Source organism: Grammomys surdaster, unplaced genomic scaffold (genome assembly GCF_004785775.1).
Source record: "Grammomys surdaster isolate TR1022 unplaced genomic scaffold, NIH_TR_1.0 126185, whole genome shotgun sequence".
NCBI lineage: Eukaryota > Metazoa > Chordata > Mammalia > Rodentia > Muridae > Grammomys > Grammomys surdaster.
Genome location: NW_021620991.1, coordinates 1586793 through 1610502, shown reverse-complemented (window position 1 = coordinate 1610502; position 23710 = coordinate 1586793). Strand labels below are relative to the sequence as shown.

General features: G+C 53.1%; 3 protein-coding genes across 6 annotated transcripts in view; 2 read left to right on the top strand and 1 right to left on the bottom strand.

Moving 5' to 3' along the window:
- The window catches only part of Cep104 (centrosomal protein 104), a 32750-nt gene extending 24729 nt beyond the window's left edge, over window positions 1-8021 (top strand). For all 3 annotated transcript variants that reach the window (XM_028757838.1, XM_028757837.1, XM_028757836.1), the window contains exons 19-22: window positions 2415-2553; window positions 2680-2747; window positions 5554-5644; window positions 5955-8021. In XM_028757838.1, coding sequence (XP_028613671.1) covers window positions 2415-2553; window positions 2680-2747; window positions 5554-5644; window positions 5955-6070 — 414 coding nt within the window. In that variant the 3' untranslated portion in view covers window positions 6071-8021. The remainder of the gene's footprint in view (window positions 1-2414; window positions 2554-2679; window positions 2748-5553; window positions 5645-5954) is intronic.
- Window positions 8022-10796: 2775 nt separating this feature from the next.
- On the top strand, window positions 10797-19910 carry Lrrc47 (leucine rich repeat containing 47). Its single transcript, XM_028757945.1, has 7 exons — window positions 10797-11417; window positions 14808-15260; window positions 16424-16540; window positions 17307-17422; window positions 17799-17901; window positions 18275-18364; window positions 18511-19910. Exons 1-7 carry the CDS (start codon window positions 10797-10799, stop codon window positions 18754-18756), a joined length of 1746 nt encoding a protein of 581 aa, XP_028613778.1. The 3' UTR covers window positions 18757-19910.
- A 1824-nt stretch (window positions 19911-21734) lies between these two features.
- Window positions 21735-23710, bottom strand: part of Smim1 (small integral membrane protein 1 (Vel blood group)) — a 3112-nt gene continuing 1136 nt past the window's right edge. Inside the window, exons 3-4 of one of the 2 annotated variants that reach the window (XM_028757998.1) lie at window positions 22148-22348; window positions 21735-21898 (exon numbers count right to left, since the gene is read on the bottom strand). In XM_028757998.1, coding sequence (XP_028613831.1) covers window positions 21772-21898; window positions 22148-22257 — 237 coding nt within the window. In that variant the 5' untranslated portion in view covers window positions 22258-22348 and the 3' untranslated portion in view covers window positions 21735-21771. The remainder of the gene's footprint in view (window positions 21899-22147; window positions 22349-23710) is intronic. The other variant, XM_028757999.1, reaches the window with a different exon arrangement.

The following is a 23710-nucleotide window of genomic DNA, read 5'->3' as shown; positions in this document are numbered from 1 at the left end:
ATGGATGGATGATGGATGGATGGATGCATGGATGGATGCATGGATGGATGATGGATGGATGGATGCATGGATGGATGATGGATGGATGATGGATGGATGGATGATGGATGGATGATGGATGGATGCATGGATGGATGATGGATGGGTGGATGCATGGGTGGATGATGGATGGATGATGGATGGATGGATGGATGATGGATGGATGATGGATGGATGCATGGATGCATGGATGCATGGATGATGGATGGATGGATGATGGATGAGTGGATGATGGATGGATGGATGTGGGGGGCAGAACTCAACAACTTTATTACTTTCTTGTCTCTGATCTTTTATACTTTCTTAGACAAAAAGTTCTTTAGAAAATTACCTCAGAGATAAAATGTTACATAAAATGGGAGTTACAGAAGGACGTTGATATTAAGTTCAAAGCAATATTTCATTATAATATACTCATTATAAGTTCAAAGCAACAGCTTTTACATGGCCTTGCCTTATCATTGTGCACACCTGTGACTTTATCTTGGGCCCTAAATGTTTTTCCTTGAATACAAAATTGCCCCAATCCTATTTCTCTTTTCAGTGTGATTATGAAAGCTCATTGCATTTCTTAGTATGCAGCCTTTACTTACTGTTATGAGGAGTGGGCACACTCTAGTCTTCATTCTATCTTTATTATAAATTTCTAGCAGCTAAGACCATCTCTGAAAACTTTCTCCCTAAAATTAGTTGAATCAAGTCAGGAATTCTATAGAATCATTATCTGTTTGTCTATATAGCATCCCTACACGATAATACATCTTCTATAGAAATCTGCTCAAAGGGTGGGTTAATACCTAGCAATTGTTATATATTTAATAGTAACACATTAATCAGAAATCTTTCCTCAAATTTAATCTTCTTGGCCTTACCTAGAAAAGCAAATCCATTGTAGATTTTAGTCCATGGCTGAACCATCTCAGGAAGATGACCTGCTGGTTTTTAGCTTCTCCTAGACAGCTCTGAGCACCAGTGGAGTGTCGTCTTCACTTAGCCTTCCAGTTCCTATGCTTCTCTGGAGCTTCCTCGGGCGGCATGTAGCTCAGGGGCAGGGGTGGCAGGTGGAAGCTCAGGTGAGGACTGCAGCTCCATCCACTACCACATATCAGGCTGCTGGGGGATTGTTCTTGCATAACTGTGTTGCCATGACAATGGGCTCAAGATGAGCACAGCTATCTCTGCTCTACAATGGCTGTGATCATGACCACAGCACCGCGCTGAGCTGCACGTCTAGCCTGGTCCTGTTGGACAGGCTTTTGCTACTGAGGCAGTACCCAGAAGCCCTTCAGAGTCCTGGCTACCTTACAGCTCGCAGCAATGAGAGAGAGAGAGAGAGAGAGAGAGAGAGACACATACACACACAGAGAGACAGAGAGAGAGAGAGAGAGAGAGAGAGAGACAGAGAGAGAGAGAGAGCGCCTCTGTCCCCACCGTGCTGCACGTACTTGCTGCCCATGCCTGGGGTGGCCATCTTTGGTAGGCACGTGTCCTTTGACACCTCCCACCCCTGGACACAGCCATCTGTGCACTCGATGCTGTGCACCTGTCTCCCCTCACCCTCTGCTGTCTCCGTCTTTTCATTGTCCCCGCTCTCTTGTGAATGGAAGACTTTAAGTCCCGCTGTCCCTTACCAGTCTTTCCTAGCGTTCCTGCCCTGCTCTACTTCTCTCCTGCTCTGGGTCTTCCTCTTCCAAGGAGGAAGACAAGATGGGGAGTGTTCTGCTTCCTCTGCCACAGGGAAGAGTATGAGAGAGTGAGAGGGTGGGCCTCCCCCATCCACACAGGGAAGAGTGTGAGAGGGTGAGAGGGTGGACCCCGTGCACACAGGGAAGAGTGTGAGAGGGTGAGAGGGTGGACCTCCCTTGTGCACACTTACTCCTTCACCTGGCAGCACCGATTCTGAAAGCCCCAAGTGGACCGCTGGCCTCTGCAGCAGTGTGTGATGTGAGGCTGTGTGGAAGGTGTCCCTACTGTGTGGAAGGTGTCCCTACTGTGTGGAAGGTGTCCCTACTGAGTGGAAGGTGTCCCTACTGTGTGGAAGGTGTCCCTACTGTGTGGAAGGTGTCCCTACTGAGTGGTAGGCAGGTGGGACAATCCTATTTGTGTGCAGATTGTAAGAAATACTGGGGAGCCAGAACTTGAACCCAGAGCTACAGCGCATAGTCCAATCAGCTGCAGTCCCACGCTCCGCCCCACGCTCCGCCCCCCGCCATGGTCTTTACATGGCATTATGTGGTGTGAACAGAAGGACACGGGGTCTCTACAAAGTGGGAGCACAGCCTGAGGGTAAAGACCAAAGGCCCAGAAGAGCTGCCCTGGTTTGTGGGTCCTGCACTGCCCCACGGAAGTCACCCTGCCTTCTCTCTTGGGCCCAGGTGGTTGAGATTTCCAGCCTGACAGAACACCTGCTGACAGAGTGTGACAAAAGGGACGGATTTGGGAAGTGTCCCCGCTGCAGCGAGGCCATCCCCAAGGAGGAGCTTCCTGGACACACCAAAACTAAGGAGTGCAACCGTGAGTGCACCCAGTCCTCCCGGGCGGTCGCGGTCAGGCATGGGCACGGTGGGAGGAGATGCGCCCTTCCTCCCCTGCAGAGGGCTCATCCAAGTGACCAGGTCCTTTCTACTGAAATCCTTTCAGCTGCCAAATCGGAGAAGGTGGCAAACCGCTGTCCCCTGTGTCATGAGAACTTTGCTCCTGGAGAAGAGGTGAGGGGGCCTGAGCTGAGACAACAGGGGTGAGGGATGGACAGACTCTCCCAATGGTGGCTGTGTGATGTGGCAGTGCCTGCAGGGAACCTCGGTTGGCTCAGGACTCCCAAGACCATGCTCTCAGCACAAAGAGATGTGTCTGTCCCAGTGGGACAGAGAGCAGGGATGAGGGACAAAAATGGGAGATGGAGGGAAAGGGAGAAGGGGAGGGGGACTGATGGGGGAAGGGGAGGGGGACTGAGGACTATCTCTGGATAGAGGGGAGACAGCCATGGCCCATGGGCAAATGGCAGTTTACAAATGTAAAAGGGAAAGCTCTGTGTTAGGATGAGGTGTCTAAACTTTAATTAGGCATGTTAATTAGGTGAGACAAAGGGGAGAGCTGATAGCCAGACTTCAGTGCTTCAATAGCTGGACCTTGGTAGCCAACCTCAGGAGGAGGAAGTGGCCAAATAAGGGGATAAAACTTATTTGGCTACTAACTTTAGGAACATAATCTAATGGATGGTTTTGGTTTTGGTTCTTTGGCTGTCCTGGAACTCACTTTGTAGACCAGGCTACCTGGAACTCACAGAAATCCACCTGCCCCTGCCTCCTGAGTGCTGGGATTAAAAGTGTGTGTCACCACTGCCCTGCTAATCTAATTGTTTCTAGCAAGACAGAGGGAATGGGGGAGAAAGGTAAGGGCTGCCATGCCCAGGCTCTAAGTCCCTTCAGTGCCCTCCCTGCCAGGCAGCCCTTGGCTTGACCTCTGCTCCAGAACAGGCTATAGAGTCAAACATTCTTTCCCATCACCCTTTCTTCATCTCAAGCATTGTGTGACCGAGACTGTTCCTGGGAAGACACAACACGCATCTATTTTTACCACAGGTAGAGGTCCCACCACAGTACAGTTCCACCAAAGTCCAACTTGGTGAACCATAAGTTGTTTTGGCATAACTCAAAAGGAATGTAGGTAGAGAGTTACTTATAGAAGAGAAATGACTCATCTGAGCTCACTCCAGCATGGGTGACAGATCACAGAGCTGGGGACCTAGAGCACACCACAGAACCTACAGGCAGCTCAAAAAGCTGGAGAGCTCCAGAGGTTAGTCGAAACCTCTTCCAAGCAGCTTGGCTGGTTTCTGCTTCTTTCAGGAAGCTGGACTGGTCTCAGAGTCTTCTTTGCACCATGGCTTGGATTCACTGGGAGGGAGGGGCCTAGTGAATCAGATCAGTTTCAGGGACTTCCTTTTGAATTGTCTCCTACCTACTCATAGAGCGTCCACACAGGATAGAAGGAAACCGCTGCACAACACTGGCAGCTTTAAGAATGACAGGCCTGCTCACCAGGCTATCTGCTTTTAGCGTCTAAATTCATGGATCGGAGTAGGTAGAGCACCACGGCCAGCTCTGCCCTTATGGATGATGGCCTCTGGACACCAAGGGGCCCTTCGCCTGGGCTCCTGAAGCTTTGGAGCTGACTCATAGCCTCAGGTAGTGTCTTCCTGTCTGGAACATTCCACCCAGACCAGGAATCAGCTGTCTTGCTAAGCAGTGTGGCAGTCTCTGCAGGCCTCAGTGTTCAGCACAGGGAAGGCCACTGCTGTCTCGTCAGCCACACTGGACAGAGCTGGGACGTTTACCTGTGACCCCATTAGTGCACACTGCTGTCTCCTGTCTACACCCAGCCAGTGCACCCTCCTGAACTTGTCTTCCTGGCGTCCCAGCACGTCCCTTCCCCAATCCTGTGGCCTCACCAACCTCAAAAGCCCTAAGGACACAAAGTTATTATGTCCACCCTAGGACAGCCTGGACAAGGCTAGAGTTGGTGTCCAGCCCCTTCTGCCATTATCTGGTACCTAGATGTGACCAGAGTCAACCTTCTGTTAGAGCCCAGGGCAGGAAATGAGCAGAGCCAGGCTCCGTTCTGGAGCCCGGGGTGTCGCTGTCCGTGTGAACGCCTGCCACAAACATGCTTGAATGCATTGTTTTCATTTCACAGGGCTTGGGACTTGGGGTCTGTAGATGGTTTCCTCAAGCCTATTGTAAGAACTGCATCCAGGGCCGGGCAGTGGTGGCGCACGCCTTTAATCCCAGCACTTGGGAGGCAGAGGCAGGTGGATTTCTGAGTTCGAGGCCAGCCTGGTCTACAGGGTGAGTTCCAGGACAGCCAGGGCTACATAGAGAGACCCTGTCTCAAACCCCCCCCCAAAAAAAAAAAAAAGAACTGCATCCAGGCATGAGGCTGCCTGCCCAGGTGCTGAGAGGACATCCTCTCCTGCAAACTCTGCCTTCACTGCTTCCTTGTCATTCCGGAGCCCTCACTTTTCACCTCAGTAGCCATCTTTACCGATCCATTCCCAACTGCCCACTGCCTTTCCTCATTTCCCTGGGCTTTGCTGGCCTGGTCTCCATGTTGAACACCACTGCCCCAGCCAACAGCTGCCTCCTTTGTCCCCGCCATGCTGCCATCTGCCATGGACTGGCTCCCTCTCTGTCTGCAGCTGTATGCTCTTCCTTGCTTTCCCTGTGATGGCTGTCTATGCTGTCCCATTTAGCTGTGTGTGACAAGACCCAGTTACCACCTTGTAGTTTCCCTGTCTCGGGGCCTGGGCAGACTGGGCCTCCCCAGCTTCTCATTTGTGGGCTCCTGGGCTGCCAAGGAGCTGTTAGTTGACCTATGTGTCCTCTCAGACCTGCGCTGGCAGCCTCTTGCCTGGATGCAGTTCTTAGAACAGGCCTTTTCACAGGTCTAATCTGGCACCACCCCAGATCTCTTGGAGCTACCAGACTAATGCATGGTGCCTCCTCTTTGTTGCAGGCATGGAAGGTTCATCTGATGGGCCCTGCTGGCTGCACAATGAACCTGCGCAGGACACATGTTCTCTACAAGGCTATAGCCCCACAGCAAGGTGAGGATAAGCCACATACAGGGCTCCCATGCGGTGCTCCAGCTCGTGTGACATGCATCCTGTATTTGTCCAAGTGCAGCTGACCTAGTAACCCAAGCTTAGCAGGCTGTGGCTGCTCCCCACAAATGCCTCCTGGAAGCACACAAGGCTGGTCATGTCCCCACAGCTGCCACGCCTTTGGCCTTTGTCTTCTCTGTCCAGGGTGGGTTCTCCCAGCATTCACACCACCACTGTGGGGTCTGCAGCTACCTGTAGGCCTGAGTCCTCCTCTCACGTGTTTCTGTGTCCTGTGCATCTGTCTCCACTGCAGGGAAAGGCCCAGCAGCATCAAAGTCAAGCACCTCAGCACCCAAGGTTGGAAGCAAGATCCCCACCCCAAAGGGGGGCCTTAGTAAGAGCTCCAGCAGGACGTACACGAGACGGTGACAGAGTTTTCAGTTCTGTCTCTGACGGGCTGTGCAAGGTTCCCCATTCTAAGCCATGTGTGTGGGCATGGTGATGCAGGGCTCTGTGCCCACTGTCCCTCGGCCTCTTGTGTCCCAGTGTCTACTCTCACAGGAACAGTACATGATCTGACCAAAGAGCCCTTAGCAATGTGGCCACTGTTCTGTGCCACCACAGGCACAGCACCCACCCCCACTGAGGAGACACACCCTCACCTGGAGCTCACTGGTGTCGTGTGCCACCACAGGCACAGCACCCACCCCCACTGAGGAGACACACCCTCACCTAGAGCTCACTGGTGTCGTGTGCACATCAGGCTGAGCCTGCTGTGCCGTCTCTCATGGTCCTGTCTGCCAGGGTGTCACACCATATACAGCAACAAGCAATAAAGGAAATGAAGCAAAAGACAGCCACTCTAAGAGCAGGTCCCTCCCACACACTCTGCCTGATGGTCCCTGTGTGCCCCTGTCCCTAGGGTCCCGCTAACAACCCTGCCTAGATGCTTTCCCTCAGTGGGTGCAGAGTCTGCTGCAGAGTCCTAAATGAGTGGACTCATGACATCCTCTGGTCACTCATGCACACCTGACCACAGCCCACCTGCAAGCCTCAGCTTTCTTTTTGGCAAAATGAACACTTTCCACATTTGCCTAGCCCACAAAGACAATTTGCACGCACCTCGCTGGCCCAGAGCCTCTGAATCAGTTCTGTCACATCCTGTGATGTTCCCGAACCCACATTCCCAAGTCCTTCATAGAGCCTACTCACAAGTGCTTCACTGAACAGTGACAGCATCAGCAGCTCACCCTCCCGGAAATGCCCATGTCCTCGTCCCTCCTGTCCTGAAGGATGGGCCCACTCAGGGCCTATACTGTTCCTGCTTCCTGAGGTTTTCCTGATGTCCCTTTGAAATGTCTAGGATTGAGAAAATCAGTATTGTAAAATTAGGGCATATTTCCTTAAAATTCCTAACCATGTGAAACAAAATCCACAAAAACATACATGTGCCTGAGCAGCGAGCACCCTGGGTATTAACCCTGTGGACTCACCCCGCTCTCAGCAAACAGCTCCTGCTGTGCTTGGCTCAGAGTATCAAGTGGAACAGGATCTGTGCAGAGGAGGATCCTGTCAGAGGCCTTTAGCGTGGTGAGAGATCGGGGTATGACTGAGAAAGCAAAGCACAGGTGCCAAGGGATGATAAGGTGGTCCTTCAGGTCAGAAATGCCGGCGTTGTCCTAACCCGCCTTAACATACAGACAATAATGGAAAGTTAACCTCAGACTAACTAGAACACGGGTAGATACCTGTAATGTCTTCTATCTGTTGTAACCATGAGACACTGTAAAAACCCTTCATTTTTAACCTGTGTGGTGGCTCACACCTGTACTCCTAGCACTTGGGAGACTGAAGTTAGAAGCTCACCACAAGTTCAAGGGAAGCCTGGGCTACAAAGTGAGACTCTGGCTCAAAATTAAAACAGGACAAAAAGGATTCCTTCATTTTTAGCTCTCATGTTTTGCCTATTACAGAATCATGAGTTTCTGCAGAGGTGACTGGCAGTATTGGCAGCCACAAAGCTCCACATCACTGTGCTTGATTCAGGGAAGGAGCTGCGTACCCCCAGCCATTCCTAATACCTAAGTGGAACACTCCTCAAATCTTCACGTATGCTACATTGTGGATATTTAATATTTATTTATATTATTTTCATAAAAGATTCTATCTAATTTAAAAGAATTGTGTCATATCTGATACTAGAATACAAATGTAAATACCTTTAATGAAAATTTGCAACTTTTTAATGTTTTAACATAGTTTTCTATTTGTCTTTATTTCAGGTATAGAATACTATATTTTTATTGTTGCTGTTTGAGGGTTTATGTGCTAATTTGCCTTGAGTATAGTAATACAGTAAAGATCATTCAGCATCTCGTCACTTTTATTACACTTCTTTAGCCAGCTTTGCTACGTTGTGGGTTTTTCTTCCCACCGTTATTTCCCCCAGTCTCGTTCCCTGTCACTAGATAGGAGTGAGAGAAGGATAGAAGGGTGTATTTGAGAGACAGAGACAGAGAGAGAGCCCTGAATCTAGTTTCTTCTTGTTTCTTCTTTGAGCACAACTACTAACAAACTGCAGCCAACCCCCCTGAATGACCACCAACCACTCACCCGTTCTCTCCAGGCCCTAGCATTTCTACACCCTCTGAGAAGGTCCCAGAATTTCAAATGTCACACAATCGCAGAAACTATCTGCAGCTGGCAAAACCACACCTCTGCTACAGCACAAGGCAAATGTTAGTCAGCTGCTGCAGACAGTCTGAAGCGGCCCCATATCCCACACCTGGGACTGGAACAAAACCATATTCTTAATAGTATTTCTGTGTTTTTTTTTTTAAGAAACCAAAATTTCAGAGTTGTCACCACAATTTTTACATACATATTTGCTTTTTATTATATTCCGTATATGTGTGCTTTGCACCATGCATATGCCTCATGCCCCTGGAGGTCAGAAGAGGGCCCCAAATCCTTTGGAACTGGAATTACAGGTGGTTAGGAGGCACCATGTAAGTAGTGAAAGTTGAACCTGGGTCCACTACAAGAGTACCAGATGCTCTTAACCACCAAGCTCTCCAGCACTGTTTTGTTTTTGAGTCAGATCTAACTGTACAGCACTGGAGCTCATGGTGTAGACCAGACTGACCTTGAATTCAGAAACCCACCCACCTCTGCCTCCCAGGGCTGGAATTAAAGTCAAGCACCACTCTGGGCAGCTCACGGTTGTAATTAAGGAGCAAGCAATTGTAGGGCTGGAGATGGGGCTCAACTGGTAGCGTGCCTGCCTAATGTGAACAAAACCCTAAGAGTGGTTATCTCCCAGCACTTTCAGATCAGAAGCAGGCATCTTAAGGTCCAAGGCATCCCTTGGCTACAAGTGAATTATAGGCTAGCCTGGGCTACATGCAGCCCTACCTGGAAAGAAGGAGGGGAGGGGGATGTTGTAAATCACTCTGAAGTTGGTAGTAACAGTAGCTCTGTCCTTCCATTTGCTGAGGAGACAGGCTTGGGAGAGCCAGGTCTCTAAAACAGTGTTTAAGATGAGCTTGCTGTCTACGTGCAGAACAGAGAATTCACTCAGAAAGATAACTTCACAGAGTCCTGGGTTTTCTCTAGCTGCTGGACAAGGGCCGCACTTCACAGTTCTGTCAGAATAAGCTGTTCACTACCAAGATGCTGAAAGATGCTAAGCTATGTACAGAACAGAGGATTCATCCCAAAGAATGAAGTCACAACCCCTTGTGACCTCTTAAGTCACAAGTACTGGAAGCACTCTGACTAAAGATCAGATAGAGGGTTCTGACCAAAAAGGGGTGGGGGGAGACTTCCAAGATACAGTCAACAAAGACGTGTCTTCCAGAGGACTCTTACACTTAGTGAAGGAACAATTAGTAAAAGAACAAACACCGCACCCTCAGCCCAGTCTAAAACCCAAGATGGAGATAGTTTAATTGCTTCTGAATATACAACAGTACTTCCAAATGCTGCTTTAGCACGTTAGCACAACCCTGTTGGCTTCCTGCAGCACAAAAGCTTCACCTTACAGTCCTCTTGTGCTGAGGTCTGATACAGGTCTTCCCGGGCTGTGACATGCATGAGGCCCATTACTTTCTGGTGGAGAAGCCATCTGCTTGCCTTTTCCAAATCCGAGGGCTGTCTCTGTGGCAACTCCAGACTGAATCTGTCACTGTTCACCTTTCTTTTGAAGACCCTTGATGGTGTGTAGGGCCTTCCTCTTTGCATGGGTTCCACTTGACATAACTGCAGCCATCCTGAGTCATAAACACCATGACTGTCTCCCACCCCCAGTCACCCTGCCTTCCATCCTATCTTATGATAAACCAAGTGCATCCCAGTTGCAATGCAGTGAGTTTGTCCTGGCCCATTATTTCTGACCACTAGGCCTCACCCTGGAGCATTAGTTAGTACCCATGGAAACTATCTTCTAAGGAAGACCGCAGATGAAACAACTTCAGTACCCCCAGTACTGGGTGGGGTTTGAGCCTTGGGCTGAGAAGTTTCTACCAACTGGACTACCTCTTGTTGCCTGTCCCAAGGCTCATGTCAATGCCTTGAAGACAAACTGGGGGAGATGGGGGGTGGGGAGGTGTCTGGAGCCCTTTATCTCTTTTTCTCCTTCCAGTATGCCATTTTAACTAAATCTTTCTGGTTGTCTGTCTCTATTATTTTTGAAATATGGTCTCATGTCGCCCAGGCTGGTCTCAAACTTGCTATAATGTCGAATTGACGCTGAACTTCCTTATCCGGCATCCTTAACCAGTTGAGTGCCTGGGATGGCAGGTGTGTGCACCACCATGCCACCATTTACGCAGTGCTGGGAATCAAACTGAGAGCTTCATGCATGCCAGACAAACGCTCTACTAAGCTACATCCCCAGAATAACTGTGTCCTTAGCTGGTATCTGGGTGATGAGAAAGGCTACCACCCAGCCTATTGGATTCCTAGGACTCCCCACATCCACACCACACAGCCCGTGTAAGGCTTTGAGGCTTAAAACAGAGCCGCGCCCCCCCCCATCCATCCCACAAACCCCTGCGTCAAGACTCTCTGGCAAGCGAGTGTGCTCTCAGTGGTCATTTCCGGCGCCCATCGGAAGTGCGGCACCGCACTCCGGAAGCGGCGCACGAGCCGTGCGATGGCGGCGGCGGCGATGGCCGTGTCCGAGGGCTGGCCGGAGTTGGATCTGGCGGAGCGCGAGCGGCGTCGCGAGCTGCTGCTGACCGGGCCCGGGCTGGAGGAGCGAGTGAAGGCGGCGGGCGGACGGCTGCCGCCGCGGCTCTTCACGCTGCCGCTGCTGCACTACCTCGAGGTGAGCGGCTGCGGCAGCCTGCGCGCACCGGGGCCGGGCCTTGCGCAGGGCCTGCCGCAGCTGCACAGCCTGGTGCTGCGGCGCAACGCGCTGGGTCCCGGCCTGAGCCCGGAGCTGGGGCCGCTGCCCGCGCTGCGCGTGCTTGACCTCTCGGGCAACGCGCTGGAGACGCTGCCGCCGGGCGAGGGCCTGGGTCCAGCCGAGCCCCCTGGTCTGCCGCAGCTGCAGAGCCTCAACCTCAGCGGCAACCGCCTGCGCGAGCTGCCCGCTGACCTGGCGCGCTGCGCCCCTCGCCTACAAAGCCTCAACCTCACCGGCAACTGCCTGGACGCCTTCCCCGCCGAGCTCTTCCGGCCAGGAGCTCTGCCCCTGCTCAGTGAGCTGGCAGCTGCCGACAACTGCCTGCGGGAACTCAGCCCGGACATCGCGCACCTTGCTTCGCTCAAGGTTAGTGGGACCCGAGAGGATGGGGACGCGCCCTGCAAGCCCTCCTTGGAAGATGTCTTTGCCTCCGCAGCCAGTCCTTCTCAGGACGTGTGGCAGTTTGAAAGTTGTTACCAATCTCAGGCTTCTTATGTGGGAAGAAATCCAAGAGCAGAGAGTCAGGTGAATGTGTGTGTGTGTGTGTGTGTGTAACTGATCGGGTTTCCAAATGGCGGGGCATCCAGACAAGGCACAAAAACACGAGAGAACTGGAATCGGCGTATTATTCACTGGTAACAACAGCCTTCAGAGGTTCAGAGGGCGGGGTCGTAGCTTCGGTTTCACAGAAGGCCGAAGTGCTTACCCAAAGCCAACAGCACACCTAGAGTTTTCTTCGGGTCGGCCATGTGTAAGAGATTGGCTTCTTTGTGGTCCCAGGCTCCTGTTGCACCTGACGCCGGCCCACCAGGTGCTCATTGTTAAGGGAGGGATGGGAAAGTAGAAGATGCAAAACCACAGCCAGACCTGACTCCAGTCAAGGATCTCCACAGTCCAGTCCTGTCCATCTGGACTGTCAATCCTGTACCACATCCCCTACCGCCTGCATTCTTGGCAGATCGAGTGTGTGTGTCTTCTCGCCCTTGAGTTTATGCAGCCCTTTCCTAATGATGGATTGGCAAGGAAATTTGCTCTTGAGAGATCAGAGCTCACTTTGATGCCTGTGTGTGTGTGTGTGCGCGCGCGCGCGTGTAATTAACCTCCCCCCGCCCCGCGCGCCGGCGCCCCCGGCGGCTCTCCCCCTCTCCTCCTCCCTCCCTCCCTCCTTCCCTCTTTGCCTTCCTCCCTCTCTCCCTCCCTCCTTCCCTCCTTCCCTTCCTCCCTCATTCCTTCCTCCCCTCCGGGGTAGGGGTGTGGGGTGGAGAGATGGGCCAGCGAGTCTACAAGATGATACCTGTTTTCTGTTATCTCCTGGAGGAGGCTGTGGGATGAGACTCCCTAAGGTACCTTGGCCCTCTATGTCACAGGCATCCCAGCGGCTTAGATAGGACACAGGCTGTACACTGTTCTGCCTTCCTATGTAGTAGATATTTAGGTTTTCCAGAAGGCGGGTGGTTGTTCTCAGCCATTGACATGCTGTGGTCTCTGAGACCGAAGTGGTCCCTTGCATGTGCCTCACATGGCCCCCACTGCTGTGTTGTGCTGCCTTTCCCAGCAGAGGCTGCCCTGGTTGTCACTGAACTGGTTAGGGTTCGTGTTCCTCTGGAAGTTCTGATGTAAGATGTTGAGCACATCTGCAAAGCGTCCAGATGCTGCAAGCACAACCATTCACAGCTTCCCGTGGGCACTGGGAGGCCAGCACATCTGCCCTGTCTCACAGCTTTTGTGGTTGTTGCCTCCCACACAGGAGTGCCCCAAAGGCTTCATGTCTGTGCTTGCCTGTCACATCTTGGAACCCTGACCTCACTCCCATGACAAGGTTGCCACTCTAAGCACCTAGAGCTGGCTAAACATGAGCAGGCATGTGAGAAAGTTCACGAGGATGCTTCACCCTGTGGCTCTGTGTGGCAAGACCCATCTACCTCTCTGACTGACTATTCACCTTTGCCGCTGTCCTCACAGGGCCCCAGGTAGATGTTCACCTGGCTTTCGCACTGTTGTTTCCTGCTCTGACCAGACCTTGTTAGGTGGTGTCCCTAGAAGATGCCTCTCCCTAATGGCTATTCTGAGGCTGTGCTGAACACTCAGCCCCCACCACCGTCCCTCTACTCTGCCTATTCCTCTCCCGGGTCTTCAGTAAACTGCATTTTAACAGTAGGAGCAGAAACACGTCATGAACTTCCAGGGAGTTCAGAAGCTCCGTATCCACAGGGCTTCAGACAGGCTGTTGGCAAACTGACTGTCACATAAGGCCTGTGCTGTCTGTCATGCTCCCAGTGAGCCAGTCCCTCTGGGCTGGTGACCTCAGAGGGTTGGGAGAAGGTATAGGCTCTGGTAGTCTGGCTCAGAACCCCCATTACTTGGTTCCCAATAGTGTCACAGTGGTTCTCAGAGTAGTTACTGGGGGACCAGCTAGGTCCTGAGAGGTAGGCTCTGCCTCCATTGGGAGTGGATCTCTGAAGAGCTGGTGTTAGGGTCACAGGATACAGATTTGAGACCCAGACTCATCTGAGGCTGATGACTGCACCATGGAAAACGCCAGCCCAACTTTATATGGCAGGTCGCTCGCACACTGAGACACTTCATGAGCTTGCTCCTGGTGACCCCCTTGCAGGGTCGCCTGCCTTGAATTCACCTAGCAGCCTCGCTGCTGTCTGGTCTCTTCCCCCTCAAGGGCCGTGTCCCTCTTTTTCATGCTTTTCTCCTTTAGCTTTTATAGCTGTCTTCTGCCTCCTGAGTTCCTGCTGCACCTCGGTGGTATGTCCAGAGTCCCTCTGTCCTGTGTCTTCTCCACACCGAGCAGCCTGATGGCTTGAGCCAGATTCCTTCTCTCTTGCTTCAGAGATAGAGGCCGAGCAGCTTCCCCATCCAGAGTGGATGTGTGTCTGTAACAGTCAGGCCTATGCAGTCATCCTACTGTTTCCACACCCATGTTCTTAGGACTCAATTGCCACAGTCTTACGTCTGAGTACAGAGGTGATGTGTCACCTGTGGTCACTTTAGTCCTTTCCCTGGCTCCAGAACAGTGCTCGATGTAAGAATAAAAAATAAGGCAGACCAGAGTCCCCACTAGCCCTGAGAAAGACAAAGAAGCATGAACGGATGCCTCTCTGTTTCCTGTTTGTAAAACACAATCCTCTAGACAACAGCTGTCATCCTATCAGAGCAGTTGAGCAGTGGTGATCGCTTGTGAGAGTGCCATGATCAGGCCTGTTGACTGTTGATGTCACTCGTAGGAGGATCATTGGAACAGACCTCAGTCCCTCCTAGACACGTGTCTGTAACTCTGCCCCAGTTACATGACACCTTGTGATCTGGGGAGGTGTGTGCAGACACTCCATCTAGCCTGCTCTGGGGAAGCCATCCTCCATGCTGTGTTGAGACTTTGCAGCAGTATAGCTGCTTTGAGGTCACTCACGCTCCTGTAAGGAACCTTCCTCGTGGTCTATAAGAAAGCTCATTAGACTCACTGGCACCATTCACTTCACATTGAAGAGAGCTGGGCACCATTTGGGGAGCCTGTTTGAAATTGGAAGGGCTCCTGGTTTGTTCTCTAGCCTTCTGACAGGTCTGAGTGTTTAGTACTGTAATTACAGGCCTGACATGTTGAATTGGCTAGCCTCTGTGAACCAAGGAGGGGGAGGGGCAGAGCAGCGGGCAACTATGGCCATGCGAGTAACCCATGGATTAGCCTGCCTGTAAACATGTTGTCCACCTACCCAGGCCTGGCTGTCTTGACTCTCCTTCTCACTGCAGACACTGGACCTCTCCAACAACCAGCTGACAGAGATCCCTGCTGAACTGGCAGACTGCCCCAAGCTCAAAGAGATCAACTTTCGAGGGAACAAGCTTCGAGACAAGCGCCTGGAGAAGATGGTGGGTGGCTGCCAGACCAAGTCCATCCTAGAGTACCTGCGTGCTGGTGGCCGCGGCGGTCGGAGCAAGGGCCGGCAAGAGGGCTCTGAGAAGGAGGACAGAAAGAAGAGGCGGGAGCGAAAGCAGCGCCGGGAAAGCGGGGAGGGCGAGGAGGAGGTAGCAGACTCAGCCAGGCTGATGCTCAAGGTCTTGCATGTCTCTGAGAACCCCACACCCCTGACAGTCAGGGTGAGCCCGGAAGTCAGGGACGTGCGCCCATACATCGTGGGGGCCGTTGTGAGAGGCATGGACCTGCAGCCAGGAAACGCACTCCGTCGCTTTCTCAACTCCCAGGTGGGCACTCAGCAGGAGACGTGGTAGGTTGCATGCTCGAGGAGGATACATGGCAGACAGACTTCTGATTTGGTGGCACTGCATGCTGGGGTGGGCATGCACACAGCAGGCTGATTGGTGGGGAGTCTGCATGCTGGATATACCATTGGGGCCAGCAGTCAAGTCAGGGACAGGAGGCAAAGGTGGTTTCTATACCTCAGTTTCCCTAGTTCAGAGTGAAGAAGGTCCACTGCCAGTAGACACTTGGTACCCAGGGCACACCCTTGTCAAGTGTCTGCTGGGCCATGGTTCCTCCACACACTTTCACATGTTGCCATAGTTAGGACATAAATTTATTGATGATGTTTGATATTAGGGAACATTGCTAATTTCTGCAGACTGTGTTAAAATTGTCTCCTTTTTCCAAGCATGGAAGTACACACCTTTAGTCTAGCAGAGACAGACAGATCTGTGGGAGTTTGAGGCCAGCCTAGTCTACATAGCAAATTCTAGGCCAGCCGAGGCTACATAGAGAGAGTCTATCTCCAAAATAATAGTAGCCAGGTAATGGTGGTGCACACCTTTAATCCCAGCACTTGGGAGGCAGGGGCAGGAGGATCTCTCTCAATTCAAGGCCAGCCTGGTCTACAGTGGTAGTTACAGAACACAGAAACCCTGTCTTGAAAAACCAAAACACCAACAAAAGAAAACGGAAGGAAGGACGATGGTGACGAGCAGAGTCACCTCGTGTCCGCCGCACAGTCGGGGAGCTCTCCGGCATCTGCCTCCTGTGAGCAGTGAGAAGCACATTTTTGCATTTGTGCCTAGCAGAGACAGGTACAGCCTGTGCCAGCAAGAGCAGAGTTGCTGAGTGAGACCTCCCTCAGCAGCTCAGGGAGGAAGCCAGTGGTGCCCTTCCCTCCCCCGGCGATGCCCAGCTTAGCTACAGACCTGCAGTCTGGCTTGTAGATGAAGTAATAGGTTGAAAGTTCTTTAAAATTTAAGTGCCATGTTCTAGAACTAAAGAGAAGGAAAAGGCTGCTGCTGCTGACCCAAAAAGTACATGGTTGGGAGACAGGTGTTGGGCAGCGCTGCCACTTTGCTGTGATGAGCTTGCAGGCTCTAGCCCATGGCTTCCATGAAGGCGAAGCCGCCCCCCCCCCCCCCCCTGTGCTCTCCTGTAGACAAAGCTCCATGAGGACCTCTGTGAGAAGAGGACAGCAGCGACCATCGCGACCCATGACCTCCAGGCTGTGCGTGGGCCCCTGCTGTATGCAGCCCGGCCGCCCGAGGACCTCAAGGTGCCACCTGATCTGCCTCTTGTGTCTACACTTGCACTTTGCTTTAGCAGACTTATGGGGGGGGGGGGGACTGGGAAGCTTAACCTGGTATTTTGCAGGCAAGTGCATGAGGGATATGATTTCTGCCTTCGGGGGCCGGGTGCACATCTGTGCAAATGGCCGTTGTCCGGGACGGGTGTGTAAGGTGCTTCCCTTACTCCACAACTTCTATTAGATGAGGCTTCACTCTGTAGTCCTGTCTGTACTGGACTTGAACTCGGAGATCTCTGTTCTGCCCCCCACTCCCAAGTGCTGGGATTAAGGGCATGTGCCACCATGCCTAGCCAGCTCACCAACTTTTAACCCATGAGTTTGTTTTCTGTCCCACTTACAGAACACCTGTAGTGTAAGTTGACTCAGGAAGGGGCTGCTCCAGGCTGTTGGCTTACAGGCTTAGGTTTGGCATAGAGACCCAGGGTGAAGGGACTCAGGTGTCAGCTGCATGCTTGAATCACTTGGCTCATGCAGCTAAATCCCATCTCTCTGTCAGCCGTCTCGGCAGTTGCAGGTTCTTAGGAACAGTTGGTGTTGAGCTAGGCTCACAGTGAAGCTCAGCCAGGCACTGTGAGTGTTGTACGTCTCATCTCAGAGGAGTCTCAGCCAGTGCGTCACTAGTGAGGGGCCTCAGGCTCTTGCTCCCAGCTCAAGATTCAGGTAGAGAGGTGCACAGCGTCCCTCATGCTCAGGGTGGCCTCAGCAGCAGGATCTCTGGGTTCTGCCCCTGCAGATTGTGCCCTTGGGGCGGAGAGAGGCCAAGGCCAAGGAGCTGGTGCGGCAGCTGCAGCTGGAGGCCGAGGAACAAAGAAAGCAGAAGAAGAGGCAGAGCGTCTCAGGGCTGCACAGGTCAGCATGCAGCCACCATGTCAGCTGTACCCCAGCCAGCCCCTACAGCTGCCAGAAGCTCGAAAACAACCAAATGGGGAGGGGATCTCCCCAGTCTTCTTCTGAGACTGACTCCCCAACCTGAAAGAGCCAGGCTCCATTGGCGTGGGGGTGGGGGCCAGCGTCCTGTTCCAGGGCGAGGGGTGATTGGCTCCTGGCAGCCGTCAGGCTCTCCGTGTAGGGTTGGTGTTGTCAGACCTAAGGCCTCTGTCCAGCCTCACCTCCAGGCAGCTCTGGTGTCACATGGCTGCACACTGGATGCTGCAGCTGGTTGTCTGCAGTTTTTGCCTCTGCTCTTACCCGCTGGCTCTCGCCTGCCTGGGCCCCTCCCACACAGGTACCTTCACCTCCTGGACGGGAAGGAGAACTACCCCTGTCTGGTGGACGCTGAGGGAGATGTCATCTCTTTCCCTCCTATAACAAACAGTGAGAAGACAAAGGTAGGCAGGCGGAGTCTGGGGTGCACTCACGTCCTCTAAGCTGCCCACCACCCAGTAGCCTGCTTAGGATAGAAGGGCAGAGAGGAGGGCTGCGACCCTTTGCGACGTGTTCTGGGTGTTGAGACAGATTTTCATCCAGCTTGGGCTGGCCTATCATTACCACAAGCTTCTGACCCTTGTGTCTCCACTTCCGTAAAGCTAGGCTAGCAGGCTGCACCACCATGCCTGGTGTATGCAGCGCAGGGGTTTAATCCAGGGCAGGCCGGCTGCACCTCCGGCCTTCTGTAGCCCTGCTCTCAGATTGTTCTGAATTCATTAAGCGGCTGGAGGCCCAACACCAATAACTAGTCTTTTCTCAAATCCAATTCTTAAGATTAAGAAAACAACTTGCAACTTGTTCTTGGAAGTAACGAGTGCCACTAGCCTGCAGCTCTGTAAGGACATCATGGACAACCTTATCCTGGTGAGTGAGGGGCCCAGCCCTAGACCCCGGCTGTGGAGCAGCTCGACGGCCCACCCTTTCCATAGCTGCTCTGCTTGCTCTGTGGTTACCACAGCCCGACTTCCTGGACTACTTCTCTCTGTTAAAAAGGTTACTTTCGTTTGCAGAGAATGGCAGAACTGAGCAACAGTGCTTCAGAAAATAAAGAGGAAGACGTGCTCTCGGGTACAGAAGCCGATGCCAGCTGTGGGCTTTCTGATCCCAACTCCAATCTGAGCTCTGGAAAGGATGGACAGCGCCCCCTGGTGGTGGAACAGGTCCGAGTGGTGGACCTTGAAGGGAGCTTGAAGGTGGTGTACCCATCCAAAGCCGACCTGGTCACTCTCCCTCCCAGTGTGACTGTGGTTCGCTGACAGGTGGGGCTGCGTCACTGCCCTCTGTGGCTCCTGTAGGTGTGCTGTAGCTGTCTGTGTAACTGGTTGTTCTCTGCTCCATTTCTCCGGGTGTCGTAAGGTGTCTGCTTTTGCCCAGGTGACCGTTGTGACATTGAGTCTGTGCCATCATTATAGCTCCAGTGTGACTCCTGTCTGCTGTCCTCATGGATTACCCACATCACTGCTGGAAATGTTCTGAGTCATGTGGCCAGTAACTTAGGAGAGACACCAAGCTTGGCTGACCGTGACATGTCAGTTCAGGTTGAATGGCAGGCATTCTATTGAACGGTATTTATTTTTCTACAACATGTTAATAGCATTTTTATTAACATCAGCTGTGCAAAGACAGATGAGACCATCATGATGTGAGTGTAGTCTTGTTTCCACACAGTGCTTCTGCCGTGTTCCCAGGGCAGCGTCTGCGCCTTGGCCACGGAAGTCACCCGTGCCCATGTAGTCCTGTGTAGTCACACAGACCCTGTGAGTGAGTGGGAAGGCTGCTCTGTGGACTATCAGACAGTAGCCCAGGCAGCCATGCCGCACACATAGTCCTGCTGTGTGTGCATCCTGTGTCTCTGTGCATGTGTTAGCGTCTGTACGCAGCACACAGCTGCCGTCCCTGAAGCCAGAGTGCTTATTCCTAAGGACCCAGCCAGCTGCAGAAAGGACTCGGTGGCCCCGTGCCTTACCATCTGGCTGAGGAGAACCAGAGCCTCAGCCTTCCCACTTGACACCTTCTCATTGCCGGTCTCTGACCTCAAAGGACAATCTCTACCTTCTGTAAAAGAACAGCTGTTTGGGGTTGTTCACAGGTTTTGTTCTAAGGCTGTACGAGACTCTTTAGCTGTCAGAACTAGTGAAGCTCCAGGTCCCTCATGGCAGACCCTGGACAAAGCTGGTGGGTGTTCTCCATGAGACACACCTGCTCACAGGTCCCTTTGGCTGCTGCAAGAACTCACCTACTAAGTGTCTAGGGTGGAGCTGCCCAGGGCTCATCCTGTCTCCCCCAGTTCCTGCTGTTCCCTCCAGCACAATCCAGGTGTGAGATTCATTGAGAATTTTGGAGCTGTTTTTACAGATTCAAGCAGAATGCCTTTGTTCTAATAAAACTAATAAAAACCCTTGGTAACATCTCTGCATCAGCAGCCTTAGTATGTGCGTCTCCAGGACAGGGTTGCAGTTCACCAGTCCTCTCATGTAGCAGACATTCTACGTGGGAAAGCAGCCCAACCCCCCACCAGAGTGTCCATGACTTTGGGGTCACTGAGCAGCTCCCTAAAGATTACCAGACAGCTGCCAGGAGTGGGCTGGGAGCACCTGACTCAGTTTCGAGTGCACAGTGTGGCTAGATGCCCACCTCCCACTGTCAGCCCAGGAGTTCAGGACTATGAGAGAAGCCTGAGGACTCAGAGCGCTCCCTTTCCTCTCACGTGGTGCCCTGCATTTATACTCCTCCCTGTCTCACCTCCCTACTGCACCCCGGGTCCCTGGCTCAGCTGTGTCTGCCTTGTCCTGCCCACCACACACCTGCTCTGAAGACTACCTCTTGACAAGGGCTCCACTAGGCCTTAAGGAGTCCTTGGCTGGTACCTCCTCCCAACGCCTGCCTTGCAGTGGCTCAGGGCTGGGGTGGTAGAGGACACGCCACTGTCTTACCTCATTTGGAGCCCATGAGTGGGGCCAGAGTTGTCAGTTACACTTGTACTACAAAAGTCCAGGCCAGCTGGAGCAGCTCCACTGCAAACTCCCACACAGGACCACTGACATTTAGATAGTCCAAACCGGTACCCTTAGGGTGAGAAGGACAGCCATACCAGCCTCCCTGTCCAGATTGCCAAGCCCCTAAACACATCAGTGTGGTAAGGGCAGGAGGGCTTTCTAGCCTCCCTTCTCTGGCAACTGATAGCAGCAGCCCCTGTGCCCTCCACCCTGTCAGGTCAGGGTGCAGACCTTGGACTTCTCTATCACAGCCTGCAAGCCTGGGACCATTTCACAGCATACTAGGAACAAGGTGTGGTCCAGGGAAGTTCTACATAGGCCACTGGAGAGGGGACCAGAGTCCCCATTGAGCCACAGTACCCTTAAGGCCTCACATGGTCCAGTAAGGAGGGAACAGGTCCAGCCACATCCTGACCCTTGGGTCTCTGTGTTCTTGGGAAAGGGCCCAGTCAGGAGAGGCACATTCCAAGACAGAGCCAAACAGGAGGAGCTGTGGAGGAGGGTCAGGCCTGGAACAAGTCATGCCTGGCTGGGCAACACCAGTGGAGACAGTCAGTCACCGCTGTTCGTCCAGCAGTGATTTGTCTACAGTCTTCTTAAGGAGTGGGGGCTGGTTCAGCCACTGCAAGATGGGGAGGCAGCCCGTAAGGCACCCAGCTTCTCTCAGGGCCATTCCTGAGGTGGTAAGCTGTGGAGCCCATGTCCTGTTTGCTAAAGAATGCAGTGTTGTGTTTGAGATGAGAAGACCTCTCTGTTCCCTGCACAGAAAGGTCTTGCCTGAGGCCCTGTGTCCCCTGGAAAAAATAGGAGCCACAGTCATTATTCAGGGCCCACCCTGCACAACCAGCAATCTGGAAGGCCTAAAGGACCAGGAGCCCTGCCCACAGGGAGAAGCTTACTCCTGAGGGCTACCAAACACCCCTCTGCACAAAACACCCCTCAACCCAACCTCAGCTATGGATGGGCCTAAGCCCTAGGCTGGGGAAGATCTAGCATTGGCCAAAGGAATCTGGTCGCCCTGGGCGCAGAGCCCAGCCTGGGGAGGTTCCCTGTTGCTCTGCTGGAGCTGAGCCTAGTCTCCAGCCTGTGTGCCTCTGGAGGCTGCCTGGGCTAGGGTTTTTAGTCTTGAGACCACCCTGTGTGCTGGAGATGGGGAGCCCTGTTGACAGTACACACTGGCATCTTCACAAGCCGTGGGGTCTGTATGGAGGAGTGTCTGCACAAATGGTCTGTGTACATGGGAGGGGATTCCCAGGGGTGGGAGTGGGGCAGCATTTATTTGCACTTGTGCACGTAGTAGCCAGTGACATAGCCCAAGATGAAGACGATCCAGAAGAGGGCCACTCCACCCAGCACCTTCATGGCTATCCCCAGCTTGCCAGAGCACAGCTTCTGGGAGATCCTAGAATGAGAACAGCCAGTGAGCCCGATACTGGGAGGTTCCTGAGTTGACTTGGGTGGGGAAGCGGCAGGCTAGGTCAGGAAAAGGCTCAGGCAGAAGTAGGACTGAGTGCTCTGCTAGAGGTGGGAGTTACCTGTCTGCTCAAAGGTAATGCCCAGCGCCATGGGCACCTGGGTGGGCTGGCACAAGCGTTGGGCTTGGGCAAAGCTGGTCAGAACAGCGGGGGCCACTGGTCCAATGAGACTGTACCTCCTATAGCATGAGGCCTCCTCTGAGCTGGACATGGCAGTCATGCTGACTTCATCCCGGCTGCTGCTGTCCCACCTGCTGTAGTGGACACCACTCTCCTGGGACTGCATGCTGTAGGCCTGGGTTGCAGCTACCGCATTCAGAGTGGAGATAAGTCAGGTATCAGAGCAGACTCACAGAAGCTTCTAGGGGAGGGTCTGCCTGGGAGGAGGGGATGATAATCAGAAACTGGCTCAGGGTCACATCAGAACCAGATAAGGGAGGAATTCCAGCCCTGACCCTCAGGAATGTAAGCCACTGCATTTCTAACTGGGGCCTCTTAACTTGGGCTGAGGGGCTCTCCTCCCTCGTAGGACATTTATCAGGGGAGACAGCCAGTGCAGCCCTCAGAGACCGGGTAAGTGTAGCTGCCAACGACCTGATAACCGTCTTCCTCCCCGGCCCTACAGATAAGGCCTGGAGCTGCTCTCCAGAGAGGCTCACAAGGGGAGGGACGAGCAGTGGCTGGTGTCTGGTACGGCCAGTCCAGCCAGCCAGGGAGGAGGCACAGCAGCAGCTGGTCCTCAGCCCCTCCTCCACCTGCTGCCTCTGAGAGGAGTTAAGCAGGGCTTCTGTGGGCCCAGGGGCTCCAGAGGGCTGTAGGTGGGCAGGAATTAGAGACACACAAGTACCCAGAGCAGAAAGGTTCCTATCAATAAACCATCCCTGACTCCTTCCCGGCACCAGCCACCCCAGGAAAAGAACAGACAGTGGGTTGGAAAGAGTCACAGTGACATCACTGCCATTCATGGTTACCCCTGCTGACTGCCAGCAGGCCTATACTGGACACTAGCATGTCATTTACCCTCTGATCTCTCCTGTTACCTCGTGTTTACCTAAAGGGAACAGGGCACATTCTAGAAATACAGGCTGTGAGATAAGGGTAAAGTTAGGTACCGGGTACCCAGTGTTCCCTTGTGGCACCCAGCAGCTGGGGCCATGGGGATACAGCCCATCCTATATAACCGTGTGTACCCTGAAGGTACAGCAGGTCATTGGGCTGCAGGAAATGTCTCCAGAACCTCAGGATGCTAGGCTGAGTGGGAGGAAGAAGGGTGCCGTCTTAACAGCCGCTCGTGTCTTCTGGTGGAGCCTCTGACTGACAGCCTGAGGTTACAGTGTTGCTGGAGTGTGGGTGGGCTGTTGGGTGTTTCAGAGAGAATCCACCAGCTGCTTGCACAGGGCTGTCCCTTCCTCTAGGTGGACGGTGAAGTGTTAGCCCCTGTTGGCAGCCACATTAGGCTGAGAGGCTGAGAGGTGGACTTTTGCCCACCAGCTGTGGGCAAAGTGGAATGTGGGGGGAGGGTGTTAGTATTCTGTTAAACTCCACCTCCACAGTTACCTGGCAGCAGCCAGGTATGCTTCTCCCCACAGTTACCTGGCAACAGGCAGGTAGGCCTGCCCACTATAAAAGGGGCTGCCTGCCCCCTCCTCTCTCTCTTGCTCCTCTCGACCCCACACCTACAGGTTGCCCGCTCCCCTCCCCCCTTTCTTCCCCCTCTCTCCATGTGGTCATGGCCAGCC

Bases quoted from the DNA above. Each gene is read 5' to 3' on its own strand.
- Lrrc47 (XM_028757945.1), top strand. From the start codon at position 10,797: ATGGCGGCGGCGGCGATGGCCGTGTCCGAGGGCTGGCCGGAGTTGGAT. The intron at 17,902-18,274 runs GTAGGCAGGCGG...CCAATTCTTAAG, and splicing joins CAAACAGTGAGAAGACAAAG to ATTAAGAAAACAACTTGCAA. The intron at 18,365-18,510 runs GTGAGTGAGGGG...TTTCGTTTGCAG, and splicing joins TCATGGACAACCTTATCCTG to AGAATGGCAGAACTGAGCAA.